Source organism: Anopheles nili, chromosome X, assembly GCF_943737925.1.
Source record: "Anopheles nili chromosome X, idAnoNiliSN_F5_01, whole genome shotgun sequence".
NCBI classification, from domain to species: Eukaryota; Metazoa; Arthropoda; class Insecta; order Diptera; family Culicidae; genus Anopheles; species Anopheles nili.
Window position 1 is genome coordinate 11,052,232 of NC_071293.1, and position 14,030 is coordinate 11,066,261.

The 14,030-nt window shown below is 51.7% G+C and overlaps 1 protein-coding gene across 1 annotated transcript in view; it reads left to right on the forward strand.

Annotated features, from left to right (window-relative positions):
* Positions 1–14,030, forward strand: part of LOC128728965 (uncharacterized) — a 30,219-nt gene that overhangs the window by 10,134 nt on the left and 6,055 nt on the right. The window contains exons 3-6 of the mRNA XM_053822615.1: positions 18–5,502; positions 5,554–6,340; positions 6,403–6,557; positions 13,894–14,022. Coding sequence (XP_053678590.1) covers positions 18–5,502; positions 5,554–6,340; positions 6,403–6,557; positions 13,894–14,022 — 6,556 coding nt within the window. The remainder of the gene's footprint in view (positions 1–17; positions 5,503–5,553; positions 6,341–6,402; positions 6,558–13,893; positions 14,023–14,030) is intronic.

Consider the following 14,030-nt stretch of genomic DNA (forward strand, 5'->3'; position numbering starts at 1 on the left):
GACGTTTGATGTTTTAGATTCGGCAGCATGGCCATCCCGACGGATAACAGTGGCTGGCAGATTCGCGCCTCAGAGGAGCTGAGCGAGGACGGCAAAACGCACACGGTGCACACCTCTGCGACCACGCAGGGTACGAAGGATATTGCTGGAGGTCACACGGCATTCGCCGGGAAGAACCTAGAAACGCAAAGTGAGCATTTCGATGGTGACGAGTCGAACTACGTGCACAAGAAGGGCAACAAGTCCAGCACGGTGTTGATGGAGGATAGTGTTGTAGAGAGTGATGATGGTCGCACTGTGACTGGTTCGACTCGCTCCACGACTACGTCGATGTCCTCGTCGCATGTAGTGCGTCAACAGCACCAAGGTGAGGATACCGGTCGTGCGAAGAAACACCTATCGGATGCCGTGGACTTCGGAGCATCGGTGTTTGACGATGATCACTTCAGCGCGACGGAAAAGCGCACCGTCACCAGCACGAATTCGAGCACGGTCCGCACGAACACCGTCAAGAGCGGTGAGACCACGGCAAATTCAACGCCGGCAAACGAACGAACGACCCCGAAGGAACTCTCCAAGGATCCGGAACGCGTACGGGAGGCATTCCGGTTGGCACAGGGTTCGGGTAAGGTGATCGAACGCGAAGAGACGATGGTGAACGCCTCTACGCGTATGATCACCGAAACGAAGCAATTGGATGATGGCACCACCGTGACGACGCGCACGTACGAGAAAGTAGCTCAGGAGTCGTCCGGTGCGACTCCACAGCAGGATGGCTCTGTGGGCCGATCGGGTCGTCTTGCTAACGCGTCAAGCGATCTCATCCGACAGGAGCAAACAAACCAGTCGTCAGTGAAGACAACCTCAACGAGCACGCAAAGAATTGCCGTGGAGGTTGATGCCGCTCACGACTCATTTGTACGCTCGTTGAGATCAGTTTCTCCTACTGGAAGTGTTCGGTCGATGCGCTCGAATGCCACCATCTCTGGTAGATCTAGTGTAAGCCCGGACAAGTCTCAGTTGGGTGCTCGAGGTGAACAGGACTCGAAACCCGATTACATGCGCTCAACGTTCACTTCCGAGCGCAAGTTGTCCAACTTCCAGGAGCAGCAAACCGGCTCAAGCCAGAGATCGGCTAGCCCACGCAAGGGATCAACGAACACGGCACCAGCTTCACGAGGACCATCTCCTGTGAAGCAGTCGTCCTCCACAAGCACAACGGTACGGGAGCAGGAAACTTTGACCACTGAAGAAAAGGATCTCCAGCAGGTCGATGGCAAGACTTTCCGTGGTGGTGCAAAACCGCCACTAGTACGCAGCGAAACGTATGAAGAACGATGCCGCAAAATCTTGGGCATGTCGAACCGACCCGCTGATGAAGAAACGAAGGTCGAGTCACAGAGCAACGGCAGCATCTTCAGCACTTACGACAATACGGTGACAGTGCAGCAATCTCGCTCGGAGATACGCGAGCAGCGCAAAAAGATTGAACAAGAGATCATGGAGATGGAGAGCGAATCTGTGAGACGTCGCACTAGCGATGTGCGAGAGGATGAACAGGATAGTGTGTTGAAGAAGCCTCGCCAATCGTCTTCGAAAGAGTCCTCTCCGACACGGAAGCAAGAATTGTCTCCTACGCGCAAGGCATCTATCGTCAAGGAGGTATCTCCAACACGCAAGCCATCAGTGCCGGAGACACCGGTGGTTAGGAAGTCTCCAATGAAGGACTCCTCACCGAGCCGTAAGGCTTCTTCGCAGGAAACGTCTCCTACGCGTAAGCTCTCTACGTCCAACAAGGATGCTTCACCCACACGGAAACCGTCCGCTCAAGAGATTCCATCGGCAAGGAAGTCACCCGTAATGGAGTCTCAAGTACGAGACGACTCGCCTACACGCAAACCATCGTTGAAGGAAGCCTTACCAACACGAACGGTTCAACAGCCAACTAACTCGAAGGATGTCTCACCGACACGCAAGCCTTCTCAGACGGACACTTCCAACCTTCGGAAGTCTCCCACAAAAGATACATCTCCGATACGGAAGTCTTCCTTCGCACAAGAGAGCGCCGTATCCTCAAAGGATATAACAAAAACGACCAGCGAAACGACAACTAAGAGCAAGGCGACGGTACTCGTAGAGCAGAAGAAGGAAGGTCGAAACATCTCGGTGGCTGAGATCACCATCATGCCCGTTATGGAGGTGTCGGAAAGCGTACGAGCGAAACCGACGGCGACGCGCGTTCATGAGAAGGTCCTGACGAAGCAATCCTCAGACACGAAGTTCGATCGCCGCACAACGTCGACCGCCAACAGCCGCGTGATCACCAACAAGAGCTCGTCCGACTTCGATGTGAAGCGGCGCGCCGCAGAGATGGTGCAGACGCAGGGGAAAAATAGAACTCCTGCCACTAGCCCGGATAAGCGTCGTCCAGTGGTAGAGAAGCCGTCGCAGGAGAAGGTAAAGCAGACGAACCACATCACAGTAGCAAAGATTAAGATCGAATCAATGCGCAAACCAACGCAGGTGAAGTCACACGGTGAGGAGGTTGTTTCGAGAACTTCTGGCAAACAACAGACGTCCGTACCGAAGCGACTGGATCCGGAAACGGACCCAGAGTCGAGCAAGGACACTGGCATCTCTGATAACAGTGAAGTTGAGGAGACGGTTGAGAGCGTGATCGAGATGAACGTCACGGGAACATCGTGTTGCCGCCATTCGGATCGCAAGGATTCGGCTCCGGTCTACCGTACCACTGGCGCTGCTCGAACGGGCAAGAACTACACGCGTTCGTCCAGCGACAATCATCTCCGAGCGACAAACGTCAGCAACCGCCAAACATCGGCCTCAACTTCCTCTAAAACAGGGACTACAACAACCAGCGGACGCAAGGTGGAGAGACCTGTCAAGCACGTCGCCACGAAAACTATCAACCTCTCGACGAAGGCGGTGACTGGTACGACTACCCTTAGCTCAACGCTTGAATCTGACCACCTAGACAACGTCGTGATTGACATTCAGTTGGCGAAGTCGTCGCGAGAACCAACACCCAACAAGCTGGTGCCGATTCCAGTCTCACCTGATACGGAGGACTTTGGGAAACCACGGTACCCGGATGCTGTTCAGGAGCCGGATGATGAGGCACAGAATCGACAGGCTCGCACTCCGAGAGTGAGCAATATCCCCATCTTTGAGGAGGCCACGAACGAGTACGTTGGCTGCGAGATCACTGAGGTGGAGGAGCACGAGCAGACGACTTCGCAGCAGGCGACACGCATCACGAACCTCGATCGCGTGACGGAAGATGATGAGTCGCTGCTGAGCGTCACAGAGAAGGTGAGCAAATTCGCGCAGGAGGCCCGCCGCCTACAAGAACCGTCGGCCACAGAGCCACGAACTCAGCCGGCTCGGTTCGCAGCTCGACCGGAGTATGACGACCTCGACGAACATTTGAAGTCCGATGAGTGCCTGTTGAGCGTGTCGGATAAGGTGACGAAGTTCATCTCGACCGCGGAGGAGGTGAAGAAGATCCGCACGTCCGGATTGTTCGTGCCCGAGGGCGAGGATGTCCCAGCCAAGGTCACGGATGGCGACGAGTGTTTATTGAGCGTGAATGAGAAGGTGAACCGATTCACGAGTCGTATGGGTGCGGCTCGCACGTCAGAGGGTCGTGAAAGTGTTGCCACCAGTCAAACACGCCCAAATCGTCTTCGAGAGCAGGAGCACGTTGATGAGGAAGAGTTGGAAGAAGCGATTGATGATGATGAGCGCACCGGCAGTATGTCAGAGTCGGTGAGCGGCAAGTTTGCACCGCAGAAGTCACCTGAGCTGGTGAAGAACGCCATGCGTAGTACGGCTCGGCACACTGTGGTGGACTCGACCGCTGATGAGCTTGTACGTACTAGTGGATCCAGTATTGCGGATCGCTACCGCACAACAACTATGAGCAAACAGTTCGAGAAGCAACCAACAGGTGTCGCGCCTTCAACGAGCCCCATAACGCTTCGCAGCACCGAGGCCGTGAAGAAGGCGAAAGAGATATTCGAGAAGGGTCAGACGGTACAAGACTCTCGTCAGCGGGACATCCTGAACCGTCCCTCGATCTGGGAGGACCGCCGAAGCAAGCAACAGACACAACAGACGAGCCAGAAGGTGAACGATGTGAAGGTAAGCGACGTGAAGCTTACCGATATTGGAGTGTATGACCGGAAGTCGACACGCCAAGAGCATACGGTTGTTGACAGCGTGACCCGTAAGGAATCGATTACGGAGCCTACGATGGAATCACCAAAACCTGCCACAACTCCTGCAGGCAGTCGTCGTGACAGCGGCAGCGGTGTTCGCGCTCCAGCCTACATTCGCGACACGGTGTCCTCAAAGAAGGATCTGTTTGAGAAGCGTATTTCGTCGTCAAAGATACAAGTCGAGGCTGTGCAAACGGCACAAGAAACGGATTCCTCAGCCTCTGTAACCTCAGCCAGAAAGCATTCGTTGAAACAACAGCCAGAACCCAGTGTGACGTCTCCGACCAATCGTCCGGCTACGGTTGTGGATTATTCGAAACCGTCCTATATGAACCACACGGTAGCGTCGCTGGAGCATATCAACGCCAACCAGCGGCGAGACTCGCTCGACCACGGTGTCGGAGTACATCATGAATCAACGGTCACACGCAGTACAACCAATAGCGCCAAGTTTGGTGTTGAACTGAAGCGTCCAGATACAGGCAACCGTCCAACAACGCTAGCACTGACCACAACACCGGTCCCTGCTAGCAGCGGGCCAGGACCTGCCAGCTCAAAGCGCAAAACAAGCGCAGGTGAGAGTCAACCGTCTCCCACGACGACTCCCGTGATCGAGGAGATGTTCGAGCTGGACGCGCTCGAGCGGATGCTGGAATCGGTGACCGGGTATGAACAACGTCGTCGCATCCGGGCGCAGATTCGTGTGGTGAAGAAGCTCAAGGAGCAACCACAGCAACAGCAATCGGTAACTGGACGGCCGACTAGCAACACTGTAGTGACGTCGAAGAGTGTTACTTCCTCCAGCAGTACTACGGTGACAAGTGGCCGAGATAACGTCTCTACCAAGCGCAAGGATTCAAGCCCGGTACGCTCTTCCGTACGCAAGCAGTCGTCTTCTACGGTTATGGACGCTACAGACACTGGCATTAAAAGCCAAGGATCCCCAACTGGCATCAAGAACCAAGAGTCAAGTGTCATTGTCACCGAGACGGAAGTAAACGTTGAGCGAAGCGGCAAACAACGTCAGCAGCAAGAAACTGCCAGAAGTACTGCAACTAGTACGACAACTTCGAAGGTGGCATCACTGGCGACGGATCGGTTCGGATCGAAAACAAGCGCTCAGCAGCCTGCGAAGGACGACCGACCTATCTGGGCTACGAGCAACATTCTGAAGAAGGCGTCGGAGAACACGCGCACGTTCAAGAGTAGCAACGTGAGCACCTCGATCACAAGTGGTGGTACGTCGGTCGGTCGAAAGACGGTCAGCTCGACTACCAGCTACCACCAGACGCAGCAGTCGAAGGTGTCGGAGCCGAAGACGACGACAGACTGCATCACCTCGAGCTACGGTGTTGGACCGACAGATGAGAACGGGCTGCCACTGTTTGGAATTCGTGCCCTGAAGAAGAAGGCAGCACCAGCTCCGGCGGAGTTAAATGGTTCGAATGACACCGATGGTCACAACACGATCAGTGGTACTATCGTCACTGAGACGATGTACTCGGAAAATGGAGGCCCAGCTGTGGGTAAGCGATCTACTACTCACTATTCGAATGAACCAGGTGCCCTCTCGGGGCTTCTGGACAACGGTGAACGTAACGGTGACGCTCGCTCGAAGACGTACGACGTCAACACCTCCGGTAGAAGACCGGGCAGTGGTCTGATGGCGATCCGTAAGACGGAGACTATAGATGCAGCAGGCACGCGTACGGAGGAGCTCGAGATGCTGGATGGTCCGGAAGAGGTAGCTGCTCGCCACGAGGCTAAGGTGGTGCGCAAGGGCTCAGTGAAGGAGCTGACAGAGCGGTTCATCCACCGCGAATCAACCGGTTCACTGACGCAAGAGTCCACCCGGACGTACCCGAAGGCCGGCCTGATACTGCGATCTTCCGCCCACAGTCAGTCCAGCCGGGCCTCAACACCGGCCACTGACGGCTGCTCCGTACAGTCCGGATCAGTTGATGAGTTTGATCAGGAGCACGAACAAACCGAACTCCGCTCTGCGACGTCCTCACGTCAGGTACGTTCCTTCTTGAACGACACTTCCAAGGTCGTTGACGTGCGGGACGTGCTGCAGCGAATGAGCAACGCCGATAACGGTAAGTCTACAACATCGGTCACCTTTGCTGATCGCGCTACTAACACTCTCTAAATCCCACAGTACACGAACAGGGAGACTCTGCGGAGGATCAGGAGGCCCGGGCATTGCTGAACAAATTTCTTGGAGCATCCGTGCTGATGAGTGGCGTCGAGTCGATGGTTTCGTCGACCGCCAGCGTGCTGTCGGAGCCGGCTTCCGCACCCACTACCAAGAAGGTAAGCTCGATCGTGCGTCAGCACCAGCAGTTCTAGTGCGGTCGATACGTGTTGCTAAAATAACACCATAATGGCCGTGACTTTCAGCTCGAGCTCGAGTGCGAATGGCAGCTGCACAACCAAAGAGTGGCGTGCGGTGAAGGTGTGATAGTATGGTTTCGGTTTCTGTTTATGCTATTCTTACGTTTCACAACATTTCCCACCCATTACTACGGGTTGTTTGAGCGCTTTTTTGGAGATTTTCCATTACCATGTAAAGTGCGCACCACGTCAGCGAAAGTCCGGCTTCTTGAATACCCATTTCGATCAAATGAAAACAGAGCAATCGACACGCATTTGCGCTAAAGCTGGTTGCATTACTTTGTATTTAGTAAAACGACTTATTCAAACATTGCGGGATGTACATTTTGAGCCAAACTGCTGCCAATCCTGAGTGGGCATTGGTTTACGTAAGCGATTCGTTCGCCTGGAGCTAGCTCTAGACTGCGTTTCGATAATCGAAACAGGTCGCTAGTGTATCCGTCTAATAATGGCTACCTAAACCAATGGACGTACGTTTGGAGGTTGTCGAAAGCATCGGATCGGTTGGCGTTATTTTTAGAAATAATCTAAACGTGTACATCATCCAGACCGTGGAGATTTTGTATACAGAAATTGTATACACTGTCGGTGTCCAGAATCAGCAGCAGATCGTCGTTTCTCGGCGTAGTAGACGATAAATCACGCGTACGCTATGATCAATCTAGCAGAAATCGAATTTAAACATGCAGCAGCGAATGTGGTCTGCCAAATTGATAGACACCAAGGCTTCTTTCTATGGTAATACATATTTAAATACGGTAGTACTGAAAATGTACAGGATTCGTTACGTAGAAACGTAGCGGGATCCAAAAGGCAGTTTGATGCGTCGCTCACAATATTTGAGCGATCGTAGGTGAAAGCCATGTGAACCGCACAACAACGCGGATGGATTTAGAATAGTTTCAACTTGACCCGTTCACAACCACACGTGAGCTTGGCTAAGTACGCAATCCGTAGTCTCACCCAGCCGGTGACAGCTGTCATCCATCGATCACACAGCTCAACAGCTTGCGGCCAAACGCGAGTAAGCGTTCTGGTTTGAGTAAATGGCTAGAACATACAGACCAGCTCCACTTCCTAGCAGTAAACGGTGCGTGAGCTGTAACGTAGTCACATTTTGCGTCGCCACAAGCCTGCAACTGTTGCGGCGTAATCCGAATGGTGATGTCTTTATCAAGATGATCGCAAACTAGGGTGTCCACGGAAGCTCAGGCCCAACTGTGCCCGTACGCGGAAAGGTCTCCCAAGCGAAAGATTTCCGCTATAACCAGAGCTCACATGCCGCTGACAAGCGCGTCTGTAGCGTTACTTTGTTTACCATCTCCTTGTTTGGTAGTACCGTCGTTCCGGCACACGTCGTATTACGTTTCGTTTGGCACGTTCTATTTTAGCGCGTCCCTGTTCCGTTGGGTGATGCGTGTGTCAGCGAAGAAGCGGCCAATGGTGGCAGGTTCAGAACAAAGCTGTCTTCTCGTCCATTTGCCATAATCGAAGGGGACAATTTTGGGGGCACCATTCTCCGACCCTCTGGATGCTCCTCTCAAGGAGATGCTTGTTTGTCACTCATGGACCCACGTGTCCGAGTTGTGGGACACCTAAGTGTGGGTGGATGATCACAGAATATTGGAAGCAGCTGTAAGGTCACGATCGGTCAGGACGTGAACTCGAAAGCAACCCGGAAAACAATTTCGCTTGTCATGCGAGCATCTGGCTTTTTCTCCGAGGGCCGCAAAAACATCAAACTTTTCACCGAACAGATCACGCATCATGGGTTTCTGCGAAACGATCAATGGGGGTTGTTTATTTTAAACACACGTGTGAAATAGACGGCACAGTTGTTCTTATTCGTACGCCAAACGGGTGCTTGTTTCAATTTCAATCGCTAATAGTTATTTTTCAATGTTGTTCCCTAAGAAAATTTTACATCAAATGTCAATCTACGGTGATTGACGTCACGACGGGGAGAGAAATAAAAAAATAGGTGGAACTACAATATCCAAAATCCATGTTAATGATGATGGGAAATCAAACACATTCAATTAGCTCTCCAATAGCGTTCTCCTCCGACCAGGAAAGCGATCTGTGTCTTAAAATAGACAAGATCGAACTCCAGCCTTCGGTACGCGGACATCGTAATAGCTTTCTCTTTCAAGTTGCACGAAATTTCCTGATGCAATAAAGTAGTAACCACTCGGCATTAAATCGTTTATGTGCGGGAATGAGCCGCGTTTACCTCAAACACACCATCCCAGGCTTCAATTATCAACAAATCCACCCGTGACCTTAGTGAGCGCTTGGTTTCCTCTTCATGAGTGCTTGATCTTGGCACACGTACGTACCTTGACGGTCGATCTCGTGTTGGTTAGTAGAGGCTGATCGCAAGTAGTATCTCTCCATATTTGGCTATTTGCATCCGGTGGGATGTTTGCGTTTGCGCATCAACCACTGCTCGTTGTCCAGCGTTGTCTGCTGGCATCCTCGCTAGCTCAGGTACGGATGTCGATGGATCGATGTTCGTTGTTTGAATCGGTGTAATGAGAGCGATGGAATCAGAGCAGGCGGTATCTTTCTTTCAGCACGGTGTGTGTGATGGTTTGTACAGCAAAAAAAATACAGGGCACGATTGTTTGGCTTCATGCCCCTGTCAGCAGCCTTACCTTTGATCTCTTTGTCCCCTGTGGCGTTTGAAACCCAACCCTTGCGGGGGGTGATAAGCGAAGATCGTAACGAGCAGAAGATCGTGAAAATCGGAAATCGTGTTCGGAAAATCGCACAACAAAACCCGCACGGTGTTGATGCACATGCGCGTCAGATCGCTAGCTCTACGTCTCGGTGAGTGCTTTTCTGTTCGCAAAGTCCGGCTCGATTTGGATGCACACGCGTGGGCGAGCAACGGGGACAGATAGCCAGATCGCAGGAAGCAAACGGGAAACATTACTATCGGGCCAGACCAAACGAACGTGGGGCGCGTGCGCATCAACCATCGGACGCGCTTGGTCGAGCAGGCGCAGTTGAGCGCTCCCGAAGAGCATATCCCCCGGTTGTTCGACACCGGGAAGTTTTGGCGAGCCAGTCGGACCTCGACATCGTCCCGTCGTCTATCTCGCAGATCGTGTGCACGTCTGGTTCCGGTCGGTTCCCATTTCGAGTGTACCGTACCCAGACCCAGGTTCTGGGGTGTCCGAACGTACTCGACCGCCTAGCTAAGGGACCCGTACCGGGGAGCCTAAACACGAGCTTGCTCCGAGCCGAGTGAAGTTCACTTGTCAGGTCATCGCCGTGTGCAAACTGCGGTACAGGTAGTGGGAATAACAGAGACCCAAGCACGGTACACGGAACGGTGTCGGAAAGTGCTGCAAATCGGTTCGAAACCAAGTGCAGACGACCGGTGTTGTTGTCACAGTGTGAAATTACCTAAGTGCAGTTGCGCGGAAAGTTTGTGACTCGCAAAACGTGCGAGAATTGTCATAACGTCCAAGAACTACGGTGAAATACACTCTCCTATCAACACGCGCGCCCCCCAGCAGAAAGTTGAACATCTTAGCACGCGTTGCTACTTCTGGTTGCTCCAAGCTGGAGGTACCTCAACACGTGAAGTACGTGTATTGCGGAGTTATCTATCAGCTACAATCTACCTCCCAGTGCGTGGGACTTCGTGATTTCGCGCTAGTATGCAACTGTCACTGTGACGTGCTGCGAGTGCACACGATCTGACACGAACACGACGCGGGTTCTTCGGCTTTTTGCTCACCTTATCAACCCACCGTGCTCCAGTTTCCCGCCAGATCGGGGATCTACGGTGAGACGTTTACTTTTCAACAACAGTGTCACGTGTTGTTAGCTCCGCACCGCTGTAACAGGTCAGTGTTGCCATGTAAACTTCTGGAGGACATCAAAGCTATCACCTATCGCCTTTTCATAAGCCAGACGTTCTCACCAACCGGTTTCCTTCAACGACATCCGCGCACGACATTTCATAGTAGCCGGCTCTAAAGAGTACAGCTTCTAGACACCACCGGCCGGTTTGGATGGCCTCGCGTGGCAAATTTTTATTTTCTATTCCTCTCGACCACGGCGCGGTTGGGTGCTCTATTTTCTGTGCACCTTTCGGCGCAAGTACCGACGGACACTGTTCGATATAGCGAGTGGAATGTGTGTATGGGATGTCGCCGGTTCGCCCACAGAGTGGGCCCGTTTCTTCTTCACGTCGCCATCTTTGGTGTGTTCCGTTCGGCTACAGTGCATTACGCAAACTTTATGCAGCGATTGCGCTTCACGAGGGTGTCGTCAAGTGGTAGCAAAAAAATAAATAAATAAACCAGAATGTGAACCGCCTACTGGGACCTGCCTCAAACGTCTGCACCAGCGACAGCCAGGGTCCCATGTGGGCAAACAAACATAGGTGGCGGGAATATTTTTACATAACATTAGAGATTTCCCGCGGCGCCTCGCTGGTCGTGCTTTTTGTGGGTGAGCCGTGTGCACATGAATTTTTAAATTACGGCGTTTAGCAAACAGAATACGTAGCTGATCGTCGTCTTGCCCTGGAAAGGTTACTCGATCTGGAGCAGAACGCGTTTAGGCATCTGTTTCTAGAAGTGGATATGCTGATATCTTTAGCTTTTAACGTACTTGAAATATTACTACGATATTGCTGGTTTAATGCCAATGTTGTGATGTTTTCTGCTTAATTAGAAACTTCTTAAGTAAGAATGTAATGTCCAAAAGCTATTGTACAAAGTTCTACTGACATGTTGCAAAGGTATCCGGTAGTGGCACCGTAGAAAGATTTTCGCAGACCTTTACGCATTGCTTTCGGCCTTCTTTTTCCCATGCGGCTCAGTCTCGCACGTCAACCAGGCGGAAACTGGAGCACGAAATTGAAGTCCATGCCAGGCAACCATTGGTCCCTCGCGCACGGTATTTATAGAGCAGCAAATCGACCGTACCGTGGCGTTGCCAGTGATTTACTAACCTTGGCAGAGGTTATGAGCCGCTGGTCAAAAATATTCTCATCCACACCGCCAGCCGGTCCCGCGTGCACTGGCATATTGATTACAAAATAACACCATTCGAGCACGAGCCGAATTTGGGTGAAGGATTTCCAACCGAACAGAAGGTGTTCACTGACGGGAGCTCAGACCACGCGAGAAGGAATCGCCCGCGTGCGTGCGCAGGGCGTCCTCGAGTGGTTTTTTTGTCGATTCGGTAAAAATCGTTCAATTGCGATAAAATAGACGTTCTTGCCAGGGACAGCAGAGACCTGCGCCAAAATCGGAGAGTGAGCTAAAAAAAACACACACGCACAAACAGTAGTGTGCGTGTTCCGGAAGCTGGCCCGGTTTCCGCATGGTTAGCTCTACTGGAGCAGATCGGTTTCCCATCGATTGTCTCTTCATGGTACCGTAAATGGCGTGTGTGTGTTTTTTACCACCTCAGCTCATCTCACAGAATTTTATGTGGGCTTGATACAACTGAGCACATGCATGCTCGCGTGCATTAGCATGTGCATCTCGAGATCTTGTGGTATGCCGCACGATTTTTCTTTCGCTAGATTACCACGACAGTGCTATTTTTCCAATTATCTCTACTCCGTTTCTTTACCAACTAGGAGATCCACTAAACAGAATGAATAGTGTGAGGTGCAAGCATAAATATTTTCAACCCAAAAACCCCTCAACAATGTCTGCATTCCGTAAAATTTTCATTCAATCGCAAGGTGGGAAGTGTGTTGAAAGAATAAGAATAGCAACCGGCGCGCAGCTCCTAGAAGCATCCGCTCTCGGGCTAGGAGCAGTTCCTATTTTTAAGGTGAAGCCATCGCTGAGCGAGGGATCGCACTTGACTCATAACTTTATATGTGCACGTTTACGAACGGTCAGATGTTTCGTTGTTTGGTGACTCAGACTTGTTTTTGAGGATATCGCCACGATAAACACAGTCTAGATCAGCTGGGGTATGAATGTGTTTGCTGGTCCTGATGATTGCATACAGTAATTTGTAGGATGATAATTTAGTAGAAAACCAGGATAAACGCTTTCTTTCTACTATCTATACATGACATACATTATATAACAATAACACGTTGACAAAAAATAGCAGAAAATATCTCCCAGTTGGTTTGTTCGACGCGCGAATTTTCAGCAGCTGCTGGAAAAAGATACCGCTGGCACCGACTCGAACGAACGCCTACGAATGATGTTTATTGACCACCAAGGTACTGCGACGTTTTGACAGATGGTTCTGTCACCTTTTCGCTGTGGTTTTCGAAATTCGGACCAAATAAGGACATTTGGATGCAGGCCAATGCAGATCACCCGAGCTATGGTAGCCTTCCACAAACTTACACCTGTGGCCATGTGGTCAGCATCCCGCTACACGCTGAAAGGTGCAAACGGGGGTTTGGCTCACCAAAATCCGAATGCGTGCGTTGTGCCGTTCTGTCGCCACGGAAGCCATCATCTGTTGTCGCTTAATTTCCTCGCATACTTGCGAAGGACTAGTACGTCGCGTTGACGTACAGCAAACAATGATCGTTGTGTACGGTGCAGATGCAAGACACGGCACGCTCGATAACCCAAAATTGCGGTGTTGCACGGGTGGATGCGTGAGACATGCTACTTCCACCTGCGGCATTCCAACACGAGACCGTTGCGAGTTGGGATGCGAGCCGAGGATGGCGAGGATCGAGTCCGATGCAGTTTGAGCCGATCGAGTACATGCCGGGTGTAAAAATAGCCAGTATCGCTCCTACCGGTGCAGTCATACGCACGCGTGAACCAAACATCGTGAGGACGCAGCGCACAATCGCGATCGAGTGACAGACTCGATAGATATTGCGGGTGTTGCGTTGTGATGTGTGCTAAATATAGCCGTCGCGCCAATGTGGATGCAATAGAAGCCGTACGCTTCCGGAACGGTACTACTGGTAGCCGGGGCTTTTTTTTTGTTGAGAGGATTGCCTGAACACATACCATAGTTGCACACCGAAGTAAACGCGAGTGCGTGCATGGGTAGGTTGACTGAGCCTGTCAAACTTCACGTTCAGCTGCACACTAGGTTAGGTGGGAAAGCGCGAGCCAAGCTGATAAACGTGGGGAACTTTTAGACTTGTTAATTTTAGTAGTTGTAGCCTCAAGTGCTGGGGAGTCGTCCACATACTTCATTTGCCTAAACGCGCCCCGTAACATGTTTCCCCGGTTGACAGTTGACAGTCTATCGGCATTCACCGTGTTTCCACTTCTACCCGTTGCAGGTGTCGAAGGTATCCACGACCACTAGTACCACAAAAACTCAGACGGTCAAGTCGTCCGGTGCCGCTCCGAAGCAAGTGACCCTCGACAATCTCGACGATAATTGGGACGAAGCTGTGTTGAAGCAGTTGGTAAGCGT